The 20951-nt window shown below is 39.8% G+C and overlaps 1 protein-coding gene across 2 annotated transcripts; it reads right to left on the bottom strand.

Moving 5' to 3' along the window:
• Window positions 1-3846: 3846 nt before the first annotated feature.
• On the bottom strand, window positions 3847-20474 carry LOC141570441 (semaphorin-5A-like). Of its 2 annotated transcripts, none has more exons than XM_074326730.1 (3): window positions 20316-20474; window positions 8409-8613; window positions 3847-6784 (listed from the first exon to the last, which is right to left on the bottom strand). In XM_074326730.1, the coding sequence occupies exons 2-3, from the start codon at window positions 8575-8577 to the stop codon at window positions 6726-6728; spliced, it is 228 nt and encodes a 75-aa protein (XP_074182831.1). In that variant the 5' UTR covers window positions 8578-8613; window positions 20316-20474; the 3' UTR covers window positions 3847-6725. The 2 variants fall into 2 exon arrangements, with proteins under 2 accessions (XP_074182831.1, XP_074182832.1); XM_074326731.1 differs by lacking the exon at window positions 20316-20474 and adding an exon at window positions 9329-9378.
• Window positions 20475-20951: the final 477 nt, after the last annotated feature.

Here is a 20951-nt window from a genome sequence, read left to right as displayed (position 1 = left end):
ACACAAGCACACACTGACACACGTGCACACACAGCCACAAGACAGGATGCTACTCTGAGAAGTAAACATTAAAACAGGAGAATGTGCTGGTAACAAAAGGAGGGACAGAGGTATATGATGGGGGGACAGGCCATGCCTCACAGCAGAGATCCTTGGCAGTGTGCTGGTTTTCTGGGGGGACTCCTCCAACCAGGGTCTGAATGTTGGTTGGATGAAGGGATCAGAGGAGAGAAGAGACTGTGCATGAGGCAGAGGAGCAGTTTTTGCACCGTCCTGGCAAAGGAGTAAAAAGAGTAAACAAAGAGTGGGCGGGAGAGAGAGGAAGCCAGGGAGATGACAGAGAGCCTACTTCTCAGTAACCCCTTCCCTGTGACCACGAAACCAAGCAATCTTCAGCACTGGCTTCCCAACTTCTGACACTTTCTGTAACTTACCTTTTAAATACAGAAATTAGTAAAGGAATTGGTCTGTTTGTATGCCAGTGAGAGAGACACATTCTGCCTGAGCAGACAGGACTTCATGAGCATAATCCCAGAGATGGATTAACAGAAATTATGGGAGGGCTGCAGACTTCCAAAGGCATGAAACTGGGAGTCTGAAATAAGGAACCAAATAGCCAAGGGACAGGAACGTGACAGCTGGCACCCAACAGGCAGTCATGATGAGTGTCATTAAACGTTCCTGTGCAGGGAAACAGGCTTGTACTGTGACAGGGTCCTGAGATGGAGCTGAAATCCTCAGCCCCTAAGCATGCCCCAGGCTCACGATGCAGACCCAGGCCCCGGGCTTGCTGGCATCAGTGCTGACTGTCCAATGTGGCTCCCTGAACCTTCTCTGGGTGCACACTGGCTTTTGATCTATGTGCCACCCCAGTTTGGTTCTTACTCACACAGAAGGCAAATGAGCCTTAACAAAAGTCACTGTTTTTCCCAAACTAGGATTCAAGTGGCTGAGGGGCAGCCCGGTCCCAACACCAGTTACACATTTCCAACCATGAAGGCCACAGTGAGGGTCCCAATCAGAGAGCAGGAGACAGAGGACCAGAGAAGGCAGAGGTTGGTGACTGGAGATGGTGGAGGACCAGCCACACGGTACATGGAAGGTCCTCTGATTCCTGGGATGGGATGTGGCAGATGATGCAGGACAAACTCAGACACTGGAGAGGATTGGATATCAGTCATGGAAGGAAATGTCAAAGACCCTGTCACTAAAACTGGGTAAGACGTCAGAGCCCAGCCTGAACAGGATGCGCTGGCACTCAGCCCACATCCTCCTGCTCCTGGCATTCTCTGTGCCAAGGCCAGGGAGCCCCAGAATCTGAGGGCCCAGAGGAGCAGGTCAAGGACCCATCTTTGAGAGTTAGAGATTCCTGAAGAAAAGCTGTCAGGTGAATCCTCAGGTTAGCGATTCAACAAAGACCAAGACCACTGGCTCATAGCCAATCCATGCAGAGAAACTCATGCTCCCCACAAATATATATATATATATATATATATATATATATATATATATATATAGAGAGAGAGAGAGAGAGAGAGAGAGAGAGAGAGAGAGAGAGAGAGAGAGAGAGAGGGCGAGCCAATGGTGTATAATCAATACAATTTTAATTGAAAGGAAAAATTTATAGTTTAACTCAAAGGACATCAGCTCATTGTGAAAATTGGCTTTAAAGACCCAATTTACCAAGGACAAGTCAAGGCCACTGTGGCTGACAAATTTTGCACTTGGAACCAGTGTTCTTTGCTATGGTCAACGTCAGATTTTAGAAATTAATTAAATTTTCATATCAATGAGTGTTAAAATGAAGCTCTAAATCCCAGTAATTAAGCTTAGGAAACACTTAACAATACTCAGGGTCAGAGTTTTTTGCCAAAATTTCAGGAAGATATTTAGGCATTCAAATAATGAAACACTGGAGGTTTTAGCTTTGGCAAAATTACATGAAAATGCTGTCTATAAAAGCCTTTAAACTAATTTTCAAGGATTTAAACCAACTCCTGCTGGGCTCAAGCCTGTATTATTACTTTAAGTGTTTCTTACTAATTGCAGGCAATGCTCAATATTTTATCCTAACACTGCAGCAACGTTTACACATATTTTCAGTGTAAAAAAAGAAATGCATTTTTATTACCCAAATTTTCTTTTCCACTCTCTTAATTCCATTATTATTCTGAAAGGGTTGCATATTTAATGGTTTTTATTATATTGTTCTGGGGCACAGAATTTAGACTAAAAGGTAATTAGAACTATCATCTGAGTATAGTATTAATCTTAAAATTGTCCCCAAATGTCAAAGCTATTTTAAGTTTTGTAGGCTCCAGAAATCAAAATTGTGCACTGAATGCAGTGAAACATCAAGTTTTCTTATGTTTTGGATTAGCTAAAATAAGGCCAATGAGGATGATAATGATGGATGGCAAATGGATGAAAGCCAGCTGCTTTCTGTTTATCCCAAACATCCAACAGTTCCTTAGCACTTACTAGGGTTGGCCAATATAGAAAACTGACAAACACTTTTTTTTTCCTTCATATTGACTTTATTTGGTCTCCAAGAGTCGTTTCCTTCCTAACTATATTTTCAGGTATTTCTGTCTTCAGGTAGTTGGTTAAGGAAAGGCTGCATTGATTTCTCATCAACACCTCATTTGCAAAGTTCATGCCCTCACCTTCTCTCAGGAGGTACTGAGCTAATCTAAAGGCTAACTCTGAGGAAACCATATAAAAACAAGGCTTCTCATTGCACAACTTCTGTCAGAGACATTAGCTCTACCCATCCTAAGCATTAAACTAATTTATTATTAATGTTTATGAAAATTATGGGGTTATCTAATAAGATACTCAGCAATGCCCTTTAGTAAACAAAACCCCATTTATAATGGTAAGATCTACACTGTGCAAAATATATTTTGGCTAATGATCACGTTTTGAAAAAGGATTGAAAATATTATAAACCAACATAAAAATCATCAGTTTCTTATATCACTATTGGATTTATTCTGCTGCTATTTTTTGAACCAAACAGAAAGAAAGAGAGAGAGAGAGAGAAAGAAGGAAGGAAGAAAGAAAAAAGAGGCAGACTAAGAAAAAGAGAAAGATATGAATTTTTATGAAGATATATATATTCAAGTGAAAAATATTATTTTCCACATGCCCAGGAAAAGTTTATTTTTAGACTTGGCCACTGTTAATCATTGTACCATTATAATGCGTCCTGATGGAAAGAAGACTGGAAATGTATTAGGCAACCCATGATGATTTGGAGAAAGCCCATTTACTCTACTGTATTCTAAGTAGGAGCATCAATATTAAGAATTACATGTCACTCTTTTATTCCCACGTTGGTCAAATCTCTTTCTTTTTATTATTTAAGGGAATCTTTGACTCTCATCTTCTCAGTGAAGGCTTTTTTTTTTTTTTTAAGTGATAGCTGATACCAAAACTTGACAAAGACACTTAAAGAGAAGAAAACTACAGAAAAAAAAAAATCTCTTATGAATATAGATGCAAAAATCCTCAACAAAATGCTAGCAAATCAAATGCAGCGACATATAAAAAGAATTATACACCATACCAAATGCAACTTATCCAAGAAATGCAAGGTATATATAACATTTAAAAGTTAATTAATGTAATACACTATAACAATAGACATAAAGACAAAAGAAACATGATCACATCAATTGATGTAGAAAAATTAGTTGACATAATCCAACAGCCTTTCATGGTTAAAAACACTCAGAAAACTAGAAATAGAAGGGAATGCCTCAATTTCAGAGTATCTATGACAAAGACAGATTAACATCAAACTTAATGTTGAAAGACTGATGCTTTCTGCCTAAGATCAGGAACAAGACAAGGATGTCCGCACTCATCACTTTTATTTAGCATTGTGTTGGAGGTCTAGCAGGCAATTAGGCAAGAAAATTAAATAAAACCTATCCAAATTGGAAAGGAAAAAGAAACACTATTTCTATTTGCAGAAGACAGGATCTCGTACGTGGAATATCCTAAGGAATTCATTAAAAACTACTAGAACAAATAAAAGAGTTCAGCATGGTTGCAGGATAAAAACTCAAAATTGTATTTCTATACACTTGCAATGAATGATGTGAAATTGAGAAAAAATTCCATTTATAATAGCATCGCACAGAATAAAATTCTTAGGAAAAAATTAACAAAAGATGTGCAAAACTTATACTCTGAAAACTATAAAATATTCTTGAAAGAAAACAAAGAAGACCTAAGTAAATGGAAAGACAGCCCATGTTCATGGATTGGAAGCCTTAATAATATTAAGATGGCAGTACTTCCCAAATCGATGTACAGATTCAGTGCAATCCCTACCAAAATTCTAGCTGGACAGTTTTGTGGAAATTGACAAGCTGATCCTAAAATTCATATGGAAATGCAAAGGACCCTAGATAGCCAAACAATCTTGCAAAAGATGAAAAGAATTGTAGGACTCACACTTTCCAATTTAAAAACTTACTATAAAGCCATAGCAATCAAGACACTGTGACATTGGCTAAGAATAGACATACTCGTTGACATCAATGGATAGAATTGAGAGTGCTTTATAAACCCTCACATTTACAGGCAGTTGATTTTCAATAAAGATGCTAAGACAATTCAAGGGAGGAAGAATAACTGTTTTAACAATTAGTACTGGGACTATTAGATAGTCATGCAAAAGAATGAAGTTGGATCATTACCTCACGTCATATTCAAAAATTAACTTAAAATGGATCATCCACCTAAATGTAAGAGCTAAAACTATAAAAACACTTAGAAGAAAACAAGTATCAATTTTCATGTCTTTGAATTACAAACAACCAAATTAAAATTAGGTATATTAGACCTCATCAATATTAAAATATGTGCACTTCAAAAGGCACCATTAAGAAAGTGAAAAGACAGCCCACAAAAGGGAGAAAATGGTTACAGATCGTATATCTAATAAGGGACTTGTTTGATTTCATTTATGAGAAAGGTCCAGAACAGGCAGATCTTCAGAGATAGAAAGTAGATTAACAGTTGCCTACGGCTTGGGAGAGGAGGTTAGGAAGAAATGCAGACTATTGCTAAAGGCTGTGAGGGTTTCTTTGGAGGCCATTAAATGTTCTAAAATTATTGTGGTGATAGCTGTACAACCCTGTGAATATACTAAAAACATTGAATTGTGCACTTTAAATGGGTGAATTTTATGTCATCTAAATTATATTTCAATAAAGCAGTTTTAAAAAGTGATAGAAATTTTCTTTTCTTTTTTCACTGATTTCTGATGTGTACCACCTTCTAGAGCAGGGGTGTCCAAACTTTTTTCAACGTTTTTTACCAAGGGCCATATGCAGTAAAATACACAAACAGCCGGGCCACTCACTCGAGGTGAAGTACGTATTGCCTCACCTGGTTTATTTAAGTAAACTAAATATATTTTTGGAATTTGCTGTGGTCCAATTAACAATGGATCATGGGCCGCAGTTGGCCTGCGGGCCGCAGTTTGGACACCCCTGTTCTAGAGGAAAGCCCATGTTTAACGTAATTGTTGTCCTTTGGTTAAGGCATTTTAGCATATGAGAGTCACTAAAGTGGACAATAGTTATTATTTCACAAGAAATGCTGATAGATTGTCATGGTGACCTTTAAATCAGTGAGCTGTAACTACTCATGGCAATTGTCAAATTCCTCAAGTATATTGTTTGAGACTGGAATTTGGTTCAGTATAACATTGAAACTTATACTTAAATTTGGGCTTTTAAAAGTACTTACAACTAATAATTCAGTAGTTTATTTTGTGTGTGTGTGTGTGTGTGCTGTTTATGTCAGACACTATGAACAAACACCTCTTTTTTTCTCTCCTTTCTCCACATCTTCGCCGACACTTATCTTTTTGATAGTAGCCATTCCGACAGGAATGAAGTGGTAACTCATTGTGGTTTTGATGTGCATTTCCCTGATGATTAGTGATATTGAGCATCTTTTCATGCACCTGTTGGCTATGTATATGTCCTCTTTGGGAAAAAAAATGTCTATTCAGATCTCCTGCCCATTTATTAATTGGATTGTTTGGGTTTTTTGCTATCGAGTTGTATGAGTTCTTTATATATTTTGGACATTAACCCCTTATCAGATATATGATACGCAAATATTTTCTCTCTTTCAGTAGGTTGCCTTTTCATTTTGTTGATGGTTTCCTTGGCTGTGCAGAAGCTTTGTAGTTTGATGTGGTCCCACGTATTTACTTTTGCTTGTAGTTATTCATAAAATTCCTGTACTTACTCTATGGTGTTGATACTATTATTGTTAACTACTATTTTATAGATAAAGGTTCAGGGAGCTTATGTAACTTGCTCAAGGTAAAGATGCTAATAAGAGGCAGGAAACAGACTATACATAGACCCTGCAATTTTAAAACATCAAGGCCAAGAAATAAGTAATTGATTTGTTAAGGTTATAGCCTTTTATAGGTATGTTCAATCTAGTTAATAGTAATAATAATAATAATAATCAATTTTCCCCAGGTTCAGTGTTATATCTCTTTTCAAAATTGCTGACTATACTTTTTCTATTCCTTCCAACGTCCAAGGAATAATTTATAAGAACAGGCCCTCTTTGATTCAAAGCACTGAGCCCATTGTTTTTTAACGCAGTATCTCCAACAACACTTGCCGCTCCGGTACCAGCTACAGGTGGTAATGACACAGTCCCAGCTTGCACGGACCATTTCATGGGCAGTCGTCACTCTCCGCTGGTTGAGCTGGTATAGCATGGAGCATTTCTATGCCTATAAATTCCAATCAAAAAAGCAGCAAGAGGTTTTCTTAGACACATGGATAGTTAGTTTTATTTTTCTCTTCACTTAGTAGTTTTAACTGGGGGGCAGCTGACTCACCCCACTAATGTGTGCACTGACATGTTAGCCAACATTTGGCCAAATGCCAAGACAGGAAGACGCTGCCAGTAAGTTCACCATCGTACTCATCAGTGTGCAGATGAACCACAAAGTAGTAAAAATTCAATAAACCTTAGTGACTAAATGAATAAAATAGACAGATAAATGTGTAATTACAAAATGAGATGTTTTATCAAGGCATATAAATTATTAATAAGATAAACTAATCGTTTCCTAAGAAGTTGCCAATTATTCTGAAACTCAAGGGTGAACAGGTTGTTCACTGGACAAAGAATTGGTGGGGACAGGGAGGGAGTGGGTGTAATTCCAGGCCCAGGGAGTCCAACACGGGAGGACCAAGGCAGAAGAAAGCCAGACAAGCATGCAGAACTGACAGGAGGCCCCTGGAGCTGGCCTGCAGTACCGAGCTGTAGGTGTAATTAACAAAGAGATGGAACATTCCGACGTTACTGAATGCACTACTGCATTACCTTACTTTGGAAATTGAACAGGTGTAGTTGTCATACTTAATGAGAATTTTGCACTAGATTTTTCATAAAATGCTCTGTTATTTATCCCTAAGGAAGCAGTTGCAAGAATGCTTCCATGTACCATCCTACAACAAAAGTATTTCGCTATATTATCTCTGAACCAATCAGAAATTACCACCACAAACACAGGATTATATTTCACTTTAAAATGTCACCTAACACATCTTGTATTGACTTAAATTAACCAAATTAAAATGGTCTTGTTCATTCATATGTGGGATATAAAACTGAAAGCAACAAGTGAACAAGACAAACAAAACAAACACTCATAGACACAGACAACAGTTTATTGGTTACCAGAGGGAAAGGGGGAGGGGAAATAAAAAAGGGTAAAGGGGTCAAATATATGGTGACAGAAAGAGATTTGACTTTAGGTGGTGAACACACAGTGCAATATACAGATGACGTATTATAGAAATGTACACTTGAAAACTATATAATTGTATTAATCAATGTCACCCCAATAAATTTAATTTTTTAAAAAAGAATGCACGCTATGGAGTAACCTGGACAGAATGAATGGGCATCTCTGAAGATGGATGGGAAAAAACATTACACTGATTTTTTGCCAACTCCTGAAATCTAGTGATTACCCTCAATTATAAATGTAGGTAATAATATAAGGCATCAGCAGTGACTTTGTCACCAAGAAAAAAAATCAAAGCTATTTTCATATCACAAAAAAATAAGAAGTGGCTTATGTTATAAGAAGAAACAACAGTGAAGGTACTAAGTATTGTCTTTCCAATCAAAGTGAACAAACCATGAAAAAAAGAGAGAAAACAAATTAAGATTTCCCATAGGAAGCACAGAGGATGAGGACGGGAGATAACAGAGCATCGTGTTTTGCTGCTTGTGAGGAAAGCACACAGATCCAAAGCTTGATATTGAAATTGCACGTTGAGAATTCAAAACAGGAAGTCAGGAGATGGTCGAAAATGCTGCAGAGAGGGGCCAGCTCCTACCTGTGGCCAAGTAGATGGTGTGGACGAGCGCGTCCCTGGCCTGCACCACGTCCCCAGCCACGTGGGTGAAGCGGCTGTTGTCCTCCATAAAGGCCGGCACCGCGGTCACCGGCTGCACCACCTCGTGCATCAGAATGAACTTCTGAGCGTCCTGCAAGTTCTGCTCCATCAAGTTCACGTACAGGCCCTGGTCCACCGTGCCGCACTGCAAGGGAAAGCAGAGCATGACTGGGACCAGCCCCCCAGCCGGAAGCTGGCCCGTCACCCGGATCGCTGCCATGTGCACACCCGCCTGCTTCTCCTTTCCCCCCAAAGGCCCCATCTGTGGAGCCCCTCCTAATTTAGATCTGAACTTATATTTGGGGCGTCTCCCAACTCCATCATAAATGGGTGATCAGAAGTAAAAAATATATAGTGAAAGTCCTTGCTGACTTTAATTTGAATAGGGAATGTATAAAAACTCCTCTGCATCTGTTGAGTCCCTTGGGAGCTGTCTGTCTAAATGCATATTATTATGTCCATCTGATAAGTCAAGTATCCAGACTGAAGATGCGGCAATCAAGAATACAATACAGAGTTACCACTTTCTTATTGGAGCCGTCAGTCTTTAAGGCCATAAAGAGAGGATCATGCCAGTTTCATCTGAAGAACATGTAATATTTTCTGGTGACACCATCACATGGGGTATAAAAAGTCTGTGCTTGCCTTATTGCCTTATACTATTATCCTAAGTTACGGGAAATAATAAACTTAATAAAAATCAGCAATATCGTGCCAAATGTCGCATAATGAGGAGACTGGAGGCAGGAGATAAAACAGGGAAAAGAGAAGGAAGGGGGGAAAGAGGAATTAGGGAAGAAAAAGAGATTTTCAAGGAAAAGCATGAGCAGGGAAGTAGTATCCACAAGGGAAATAAAGACCTGGAAACTGCAGAGAATTTATTCAGAGCTGTGTTGCTGCGAGGCTGTGAGTATACCATGCATGATGAATTCTGGCAGAGGAACTGAAACGGTACAGGAAATAAGGTTAAGCTTTCCGGGAGCAGAGAACTGAATGGGGAAACCACAAGCCTTTTAACATTTATTTTCATAATCTCTGAATCCTGGTACAAATAATGACTGATACTCATCAGAATTTCATGGAAGTTGGTTTGATAGAATGCAATTTCCTTCTCTATAACAACATGAAACTACCATTTATAATATGTCATTCTAATACTTTTAATACGATTATAGGTATGCAAGTATAATGCTTTTTAAAAGTAAAAATATATGTGCAGCATTTAATATAATGTCCAGCGTGTCACAAAATGAGAGGAAATACTGAAAAATTTTACAGTGTTGGAGCTAAATGGACTTTACTTGTCAGGTCCAAAACTTGGTTAATGTCAAAATCCTCCTATGGCATCCACCAGTCAGATGAAGGGACTTCATGAGGTCAGGTGTAGGGTCCCATCCTGTACCTCGTTCTGGTGGCTCATCACCAGACTGCAGGTCATACACCGTGTTTCCCTGAAAATAAGACCTAGCCAGACAATCAGCTCTAACGCGTCTTTCAGAGAAAAATTAATATAAGACCCTGGTCTTATTTTATTATAAGACCAGGTATAATATAATATAATATAATATAATATAATATAATATAATATAATATAATAAATACCAGGTCTTATATTAATATTTGCTCCAAAAGACGCATTAGAGCTGATTATCCGGCTAGGTCTTATTTTCAGGGAAACACGGTACTAGGCACTGGGTCATGTCTCAGGGATTATGTCCTAAGCAAGAGGACAAACAAATAGAAAACCACAGCAACTGCTCCCAGGTTGCTTAGAATTCATAATGGTTGATGTGATAACATCCCTTCAAGCCATATTTTGAGATCCAGATTTTAATGAAAAAGATACGACTTCTGCTGTGTTCACTGAATTGCTTCTACAAGCATAAGATGCATCCTGGTCCCAGCTTTGTTAGGTTTGGTAAAGTCTAGGGTCCGCTGAGCAAGCCCATGATTGCCCAGCCACATACTTCAGGGCTAATAGATTTTAATCACACCCTTGATGCACTTGGCTTCCTTACTCCCTCCCATCTTGCCTCACACATTCAGACCTGATGAACAAGGCCAAATCCCTTCCGTCAGTCCTGCAACAGCCCACTCGTCTATCTGCTTTCTGGGTTCAGCTGTCCTCTTGCACATTTTAACTCCATCAGCTAGGATGTGTGAAAACCGAAACTGTGCCGAATATGCCACATGTAGACATGTAATGGCTGGGCCTGAATATTTAAAAAAAAAAAAATGTTTCTGATGTTTCTTATAATGAAGCTCAGAGTTTGTATTACTGTTGTATTACTGCAGTGTCAAATTGGGCACAATTTTAAGGTGTTTTATACAATAATCCCTAACTTGTAACTAATACATAGGGGGAATAGTTCATGGCTGCTGGAGTTATCTGTACTTATATAATGAAACGTGGCAAAGTGTCTCTCCTAACCACTCCTTTTTTTCTGCATCTGAATCCCTTTTCTACTTTTCTAATGAGTTTGGAAATTGTAGTATATAAATATTACATACATTTCCAGATGCTGATAAACAGATACCACCTGAAAAAAAGCAAGAATAAGAAAAAGATAGATATAATCAGGTATTAATGCTGATTATCGCCAAAACAAGCACTTTACACGTTTCTGATGGAGGGTTCCTTAGATTAGGACTTATCACTACCGCATACCAGTCAAGATGCTATCATGAATATAAGTGAGGACATATACGTAGCAGAATTAGCTCATAACGGTAAACCTAAGAAAAGAAGAGACATATTTTATGCGAATTTTCTAACCAACAGCTGATATAAAATCCATCATAACTAATCTCCTATCAGTAATTGAGGTGATAATGTATCCTTGCTTTTTTAATTAAACTTTTTATTTTTAGATTGTTGTTGAACATGCAGTCCTAAGAAATAATACAGATATTCCATGCACCTTTTACCAGTGGCACCATCTTGAAAAACTATAGCACAATGTCCCAACCAGAATATTCACACTAATACAGTCCAGTCACAAAGCAGTTCCATCACCACAAAGGGCCCTCCTGTTGACTTTTTATATCCACACCTATCTCTCCCTACCCCCGCCCCAATCCCTGGCAACACTAATCTGCTCTCTATTTCTGTATTTTGTCATTTGAAAAATATTATATCAAAAAATCATGCAGTATATAACCTTCGGGATTGTTTTGTTTTATTTTGTTTTGTTTCACTCAAAGAATTCTCTTTAAACCCATGTTGAATGTAACAGCAGTTTGTGCCTTTTTACTGCAGAGTAGTATGCATGGGATAAATGCCCAAGCATGCAATTGCTGGGTTGTATGACAGTTACCTAGTATTAGTTTTGCATGAATTTGCCAAAGAGAGACGCCTCCTCCCCATAGAGAGACACTCTATATCCAGCAAGGGGAAACCCTTTCACTCAATTAGGCAGTCCCAGCAGGAACTACAGGGGACCAAGTGGCATTACATAAACCACACAGGTGAAAAGTAATGCCATTAATGCAATAAAAAGCTACCACTGGAACCACAGCCCTCAAAAGTATTCCAGGACCTGCATGCTAAACTTAAACAGAGTAACTCCCTACTAAACTAAAAATGAAAAAAATCTAAATAATACGAAGTCTCCTAACATAATAGGCAAAATGTCTAGGATACAATAAAAATTCACTTGTTATACCAGAATCAAGAAAATTACAACTTGAATGGAAAAAACTCAATCAGCTGACAACAACACTAAGATAAATCATATATTGGAATTATCCGAGGATTGTAAAGCAGCCATCATGACAATACTTCCACAATCTATTACATATGTCCTAGAAACAATTGAAAAGATGGAACATTTCATCTAAAATAGATGTCACAAAAAGGAACCAAATGGAAATTATAGATCTGAAAAATGCAGTAACAGTGAGATATTGTGACCTATAAGAAACATGAACATAGTTGGTCACTCAGGCGACCAAAACATATTTTTCAGACATATTTGGTATTCATTCACAGTGCCTGGCTCAGTGCTCTCAAGCCCTTTGCAATTTCCTAAGCGATGAGAGCAATAATGGTATCTCCTGTTATGATAATAAGGTGACTTTAGGACCCCACCCAAGGGGGGGTGATTGTCAATAGGAGCTAAGCTTGTGCTTAGAGAATGGAAACTTTGTCACATCCCAATTTCCAAAGAGGGGAGCGAATCCTGAGGTTGCATCCATCACCAATGGCCAAGGACTTGGTCAATCATGACTTTGTAATGGCTGCATAAACCCCCCAAGGCAGCCCATCCATTCATCAGAGACCTGCAGTCATGGGGACCAGAACACTTCCACACGCCATCATGCCCGGCCCCAAGCTCCACGAGGACCTTTGTTTGGGACCTCACCCTATGGGTCTCTTTATCTGGCTATTGATTCATATCCTTTAGTAACCTGTGTAATAAACGGGTAATATAGTGAGTAAACAGGTTTTCATGAGTTCTGTGAAATTAATCAAACCCAAGGAGCAGGTTGTGGGGACAGAGCTTCAGAGAGCAGTTTCCAGGCTCTCGCCCTCATGTGGAAAGGTGCTCACTTGGGTAGTAAATGGCCATTAGCTGTGATTGAATGGCCATCAGCTGCGGCTAGTTGGCCACCAGCTGTAACCAGTGAGCCATTGGCCACTAATATAACTACTGTGGCTACGCTAGCAGAAAATGGGGGCTAGCAAGAGGATGGTGGCTGGCAAGCGCGGACTGCAGTTAGCATGGCAGAGTGCAGTTAGCAAGGGGTTGGTTGGTTGGCAGAGACAAGTGGATGGCAGGTTGTGGATCATGTGGCTTCTGCTGTGTCTCCAACCCAGCCGCCAGCGAGACTATAGTGGTATGAACCCCCTATCTATGGCTCCGTGGGTGTTCCTTTTTGGCCTCACCATGTCCTGTGTTCTTATGTGGGGAGCGGGACAAGAGACCCCGCAGGCCGCCCCGCATGACAGGGGGCTTGGGAACCTCCAATTTATAGCCAGGGATACAGGTAACAAACTGGATTTGTGATTGGCAGCCTGAGTTATATAGAGAGTCATTGGAACTTCCAGTCTGTAGCCAGCACCTCCAGTCAGACGCACAGGTAACAATCTGAGCTCGCAGCTGGCACCTGAAGTGAAAGGCGATCTTGGGGGACTGTCCCTTTTACCTGTGGAATCCAATTCTATCTCTGGGTAGATAGAGTCAGAAGTGAGTTGAATTCTCAGGCACCCTGTGGGTGTCCAAGAATTGGTTGTCAGTGGGAAGCCTCCTCCACACACTGATTGGAATTGGGTTTGAGAACCCTTTCAAACAGAAATTTAAAACAAAACAAAACAAAAACAACAAAACACCCACAACGCTGGATGTGGTCAAAAGTAGAATGGTTTAATGCAGGGACTCTGGTCCCGCTCCCCGCACCAGAACACAGGACATGGTGAGGCCAAAATGGAACAACAACGGAACCATGGATGGGGCTTCATACCACTATAGTCTCGCTGGCGGCTGGGTTGGAGACACAGGAAGCAGGAGCCACACGATCTGCAATCCGCCCTCCGCTTCTCTACCAACCAACACCACTGGCTAGCTGCAATCCGCGCTTGCTAGCTCAGCCACAGCAGTTATATAAGTGGCCAATGGCTAATTGGTTACAGCTGACGGCCAACTAGTCACAGCTGATGGCCATCTGCTACCCGAGCCAGCACCTTTCCACGTGCGGCTGAGAGCCTGGAAACTGTTCTTCTGGCTCTGTCCTCACAAATGGATATGACAGAGGATGGACTTGCAGAGAGAGCAATAGAATTTATCTAATCTGAACAACAAATTTCTTTTCAGAATCCCAGAAGAAAAGGAGAAAGAAGGTAAGACTGAGGGTATTTGGAGAGATAATGGCTGAAAACTTCTCAAATATAGCAAAAAATATACAATCACAGATTCAAGAAGTTGAGAAAATCCAAATGGGAAAAAAAAACCCCAAAGAAATCTACACCAAGACACATCATAATTAAACTTCTGAAAACTAAAGACAAAAGAAACATCTTGAAAGCAGCCAGAAGTTTCTTCCCAAAAGTGTGAAGAAAGAGCAGATAAAATCGTGCAAAGTTTTTACCTTCATTCAACAAACTCAAGGGAAATATGGGAATTGTATAGACTTACAATTAACTTTTATTTTTAACATTTACACAAAGCCAAAGATCACCAGGAACACATGTGCAATTGAATAAATTGGGTTTATTACTTGTTGCAGCAAGTGTGGACAGATACCATGGAGAATGGTGGGTGTCTCAGTAAGAATGTGTCAAAATGGAGCTATTATGGTATTTGGATTTTGGTTAGGTGATTTCGGGCAGGGTCTGAGGGGTTTGCTGTAGGCTGAATACTATTTAAAGCTGGAGTGAACCTATGATTAAGTACAGAAGTAACTCATTTAGCAAGAAGGAAGAGTGACGTTTGTGACTTTGTCAGTCCCGGCTGTTGTAACAGAATAAATACACAGGCCAGGTGGATTTTTAACAACAGAAGCGTATTTCCACAGTTCTGGAGGCTGGGAAGTCCAAGATCAAGGCCAGGGTGGTTGGGATCTGGTGAGAGCCCTCTTCTGGGGTGCAGACAGCTGACTTTTTGCATCCTCTCATTCTCAGAAAGAGAATGTAAGAGCTCCCTGGGGTCGACTTCTAAGGGCTCTCATTGTACTCATGAGTGCTCTATCTCCTGGGAGTGAAAACCTCCCTGTCGTGCAGGGAGACCTGCAGGGTCTCTGGTCCCGCTCCCCACATAACGCAGGACATGGTGAGGCCAAAAAGGAACACCCACGGAGCCATAGGTAGGGGAGTCATACCACTACGGTCTCACTGGAGGCTGGGTTCACTGGACGTGCGACCTGCTGTCCGTTTTGTCTGCAACCCACCGACGACTCTCTTTCAGTCTCCTCCACTCTCCTCCGCTCTCCTTCGTAGCCGCAGCAGTTATATTAGTGGCCAACGGCTCAATGGCTACAGCTGACGGCCAATCAGCCACAGCTGATGGCCATCTACTACCCGAGCCAGCACCCCTCCACGTGAGGCCGAGAGCCTGTAAACTTCTTTCTGGGGCTCTGCCCCCACACTCCCAAAGACCCACCTCCTGGTCCCCTCACACTGTGGGTTAGGATTTCAACATATGAATTGAGGAGGCCGGGAGAGGCACAATATTCAGTACATAGCAGGGACCTTGTTTTTGCCTGGGTTTAAGAAAATTTAAAAAGTGGCCTTGTTTTGTCTCATTTTGTCATAGCCTCAGGGTAAGTCAGATTCCGATGAGCCTGTTTATATCCAACAGGTGAAAGACACAGCCTCCCTGTGAGCTCTAGGCCAGCTTCCACAGATCAGGGGCTGCTTTCTCTTTCTTTCTCCCTTTCGCAAATGCTATTTGCATAACATTCTGTTGGATGGTATGTGCACTGAACCTATCCATGCCTTTCCAAACACAGTTGTCTCTTAGATTTTTTTTTTTTAATTCTAACAACTAGATTTGATTCTTATTGTTTTCTCCATTTCTAAGAGTTTTCCATCTAATAAGTGACTAAATTCTACAGTGCAATTAGGATAATTATAGCAACAACCTTTGGCATTCAAAGTGACTAAAAAGGTGCAGACAATAATTATATCTGTTAGAACACATTTTCAGGGATAATTAGGTATCTGTTGGGGCAACTGAATTGGCCATGTGCTCTGGTAGGTTGAACTGAATTGTACCAATTACATTAACAGAACGATTAAAACACAGTGGACGGCAAAAAGCACCAGTAATGTTAGAGTAAGATACTCATAAACACTCACCTAGACTAAAATATAGAACTGGACTTCAGCACCTGAACCCATGCCATCTGAACCAAAGCACCTGCATCTAAAGTACTCAGAAAAGCATGATCAGCCAAGAGGACCTCCAATATGCCAACAGTACTCAACAACACCGTTTGCTGCCTTACAGCTGCCAAACCATTTGCTCCCCCGCGCTCTTCCCAGGATGTCACAAGGGAGTCACCTGAGGCCCTATGGAGAGATATCGGTAAAGCTCCTTTGAGGGGAAGTCTTGGCAAACTGAGACTCAATGGAATTATATCGGTCCCTCCCCTTCAATGGATTCCTTGGAGATGTGTGTGTGTGTGAAGGCAAAGTTCAGCTGGAACACAATGGGAACTTTCAGAAAGACAGCTAGCAGGCTACTAACACACAGATCTTGAGATTAACAATCTTTTACCTCTTTAGAAGTTTACCAATAAAAACTACGCGTTGGCCCGATTTGGGGTTCAGTCCCTGAGACTGTTCCCCTTGGCTCCGCGGCTTGCACTGTATTCATGGCTACTGTCTTTTCTTAACCCTGCACCGCCCTTCTCCCTCCCTACAGCCCTCCTAGTGCCGGACGTGACAACCATTTGGATTTCTCTACAGTGGCTTGAGGCCCTGCGTTGGCAAGTTCTTAGATAGGGAGTCCCTCCATTGTATGAGGTGTGGCGAGCAGGTTTTTATAGAGATTGAGTGAGAAGAGCTGTAGAACCAACAGCAGGGGGAGAAAACTGACCAGATGGAACTGAACTTCACTGCTCTCAGGGCTCCTGGGAACGCCATAAAACGGCAGCAGGGAGACGGTGCAATGACTCAGGAGCTTACTAAACAAGAATGTTGCTGGAGAGCATAAGACATGGTGTTTCAAATGGCACCCACCATGGCCTTGGGGTGATAAGCTCTCCGTGTGTCTGTTTGTCATCCACTACGTCAAGCTGTCTCCCACTCAGATTTCTCAGGGAGCTTTGCCCCCCATCATCCTCCTTCCACAGAAAGGCCTTCTCTGATGGTTCCAAACCTGCCTCCAGAAATTACTTTTGTGGTGTTGTAACCAAGTATGTTTTTAATAGAAATGCTCAGATAAATTTTAACTACTAAGTAAATTAGAATAGAGCACATTTTAGTATGTACAGACCACATTAGTCAAGGAGCCAAACAACATTTGGGAACACCTGTGCTCCCCTGCAGTGGGGCCTTTCAGGATAATGAGTGGCCTATGTGTGACCCTTTCTTACAAAGCAGGGCTTCCTGGAACTACTAAGCCAGCAGCACCGTATCCTTTCTCAAAGACAGAAAGGAAGAGAAATTACACTGAAACCCTCCACTTCACGTGGAGCCTTCAGATAGCAAATATCTATATCCATAGGCCTGTGTTTACGGATACAGTTCGGGGGGATGGGAGCTGAAGGTGGGGTGGGGGGAACTTGAATCTCACCGGGAAGGATGAGAGGATACAAATTGTTTTCCTCCCTTTAAATATTTGATGTCTGTTTCTTGCTAGAATGCAAATTACCACAAATCTAATTTGTGTCACTTCTGAGTTAATCAAAGAAATCATAAAAGAGACATCACCTAATTTACAATGAATGTGAGTGAAAGAGATCTGAGGGGACTTTGTACATAAAATTATGGCTACACATGAATGGATGTGCTAACTAAGCAAGGCTGAAAATTGGCTTGAAAACATGTCAGCCTACATGATGACTGCACGTGCTTGTGTGTGTGCCTGGATGTATGCACAGACATGCAGCTCTTATCACATGCACTTGGATAGCAAATTCACATGTGTTACAGTTTCCTGTAAGCATTCATGCACGGGGAAGGAATTATATGTAATTTAAGAATTTTGTTTTACAACTTTGTTTCCAAAATTGTTCTATAAAACAAGGTCTCTGCAATTACTGAGAAAAGATCCCAAATTTATATAACATGTGGCATTGAGAAGATGAACAAACACAAAAAGAATGGAAGAGAATCCAGTATTACTTACTGCCTGGTTTTATATGTAAGTTCCTTCACAACATGCATTAATGAATATTCTATAAAATCATTTTACTTAGTATGACCTAAGGTTTCAGATTTTATTTTGTAAATTATAAATTAATATTTTTGTTTATCCCGTGTTTCCCTGAAAATAAGACCTAGCTGGACAATCAGCTCTAATGTGTCTTTTGGAGCAAAAATTAATATAAGATCTGGTCTCAATTTACTATGATATAAGACCAGGTCTATATAATATAGTATAATATAATATAATATAATATAATATAATATAATATAATATAATATAATATAATATAATATAATATAATATAATAATACCTGGCCTAATATAATATATAATATAACAATTATATTATATATTATATTAATTAATTATATTATATTATATTAGGCTGGGTATTATATTAATTTTTGCTCCAAAAGACGCATTAGAGCTGACTGTCCAGCTAGGTTTTATTTTGGGGGAAACACGGTAAGTTAACCTGCAGGACCACAAACAACAGAACTTAGAAGTATATAAAACATTTAAAAGTGAAAGATTAAGAAAAATAATTTTGAAAACATTAATTTGAATTTAAAGATTCTGGAAGTATTTTATATGTATTAATATAGTTCAAAGGTCTAACTTTTTAAAGAAATTAGGCTTAACTGAACATATTGGACTACTACATTAGCTGACTTTCATCAAATGCCCTCATTAGCATTCAACAAGAAAATGACCCATTTCATTGCTTTGGCCTTGATTTTAGCTCTATGAGAAAGAGACTAGTTTTGAGAAACTAAGGGGTTCATCAAGGCCAGAATAAAGAGAAGTTAAAAGGACCCCGAGATAATTCCCCAAAATACTGTGCTGAATAGTTCATGATGTTTACTAGAAAAAATACTGAAACAATGTGGAGCAAATTTACTGAAATACCTAGATCTGGGCGTTTTATAAATAGGGTGACAATATAAGTGTTCCAAACAGGAACACTTTCAAGAGGGAAACAGGATGTTATAAGAATGCCAGGACAATTAGAATCACAAGCCAGGACTTATTCTTAGACTTAACCTTCAAATAAGCAGCATTTAACCATTCCACTGAGTTGGTGCATCACTGATAGTACATTTCCATTCAATACATTAAAGTTTTGTATGATGAGGCATGCCTCAGTTGTGTGCTACTTACATGGGCTTCATGTTTTGTGCTACAGATTTTCCTGTGATTGAGTGTGTACAAGTTAGCCCTTGCCTTCATGATATTTTGCTGGGAAGGCTTGTGATACTTCTTTCCAGCCAAGGAGATGTGAAGGATGATCTGCTGGGGTTTCTGAGAAAGGTTTCTTTATAAAAAGAGAGACCCACAAGAAAAAGAGTGCTTCTTGACTGGATGCATGTGGTACCTGAAACTACGTAGCCATTTTGCATCCATCCAAGGAACTAGTCCATGGATCAAACTGAGGATGGTGGAGTGGAAAATGTGAAGGACTCAGGGTCCTTCCCTCTTGAGCCAGTAAATTAAGAGACATTGTGAACTTCCAGATATTAAAATAATTGTGCTTTTACTGTAAGCAATTTTGAGTCACCTACAGCCATAAACATTTGAACTGATATGACAGTATCTGCAAATTTAATTTAAAATGTTTATTTTCCTTCCCTGAGATGTAACAAAGAAGAAAAAAGAGGGATATAGATAAACGGATGATGGTATCCTTGGCACATCACTGAATTTCATACATTTCAGAGCAATATATGTAGTATGTAAGCGTTTAAAAGGTAAGGCCTCTACAGAAACAAATAGAACTTAAATCTATGAATAACTGACAGCTAAACTTTAACCCAGTACAATTTCCAATGTCCTCAGTTCTGTGATGTTGGAGGTAGTTTGTATTCCTTATACAAAAGACCCATTTGGTGCCCTTCCGAATGTAACTTCTCATTATTACATATGTAACATTTTGATTTCTTTAGATTTTATTTCTTTAGAAATCTGAAGAGCTGCCTCTAAGCCCTAAAGAACTGGCATTGTAGAAAATTAAGAAGGGTAACTGCAAATGCCTTACCTCCCAGCCATTGGAAGTTGTACTGCACAGCGAGGAAGTAAGTTGTCCAGGCTTCCGGAAATGGCAGGACGGTATCCGGAAGGGCAGGGCCTTTGAAGCTGAGCTCCCTGCTCAACCTGGGGAGGGCCGTGGAATTGTCCTCGGCATCCGTCAAGATGATCGTCTGCAGAATAGGATGAGATCAAAAATTGATTCCTCCATGGAATGGAGGTGTTAATAGCTTCCGTCTACCCGCATCTTAAGTGAAGCCTTTACTACACGCTCTCCAGAGATTGTTAAATAAAATAAATAAAAGATGTTTTATGCTCTGACATCGTTGGAGATAACTGCTTAGTCATGGATAGACAATGAGTGTGTGTGTGTTATAGTTACTGTGTGTGTTATAGTTACTGAATTCCATGCCATTATTCTGCATGATAGTCACAAAATATGAAGTTAATGCCATTCACCGAAATAAAATTATTGTATATACTTTTTTATTACAAATGCATAAATGATCATTATAGGTTTGTCTTCTGTAATAAAGAAGCTGATGTAAATATTAACAGAAATAAAGACCAAAATAAAGGAGAAGTATGTATTCTTTTCTGTTAGCATTAATCTCAAATACAGTAAACAGTCCCAAATAATCTGTTA

Source organism: Rhinolophus sinicus, linkage group LG03 (assembly GCF_036562045.2).
Source record: "Rhinolophus sinicus isolate RSC01 linkage group LG03, ASM3656204v1, whole genome shotgun sequence".
Lineage (NCBI taxonomy): Eukaryota > Metazoa > Chordata > Mammalia > Chiroptera > Rhinolophidae > Rhinolophus > Rhinolophus sinicus.
Note: the sequence above shows the minus strand (reverse complement) of the source record. Positions and strands in the feature narration are given on the sequence as shown.

Bases quoted from the DNA above. Each gene is read 5' to 3' on its own strand.
- LOC141570441 (XM_074326730.1), bottom strand. From the start codon at position 8,577: ATGGAGCAGAACTTGCAGGACGCTCAGAAGTTCATTCTGATGCACGAG. The intron at 6,785-8,408 runs GTAGGAGCTGGC...TGGAATTTATAG, and splicing joins CACCATCTACTTGGCCACAG to GCATAGAAATGCTCCATGCT.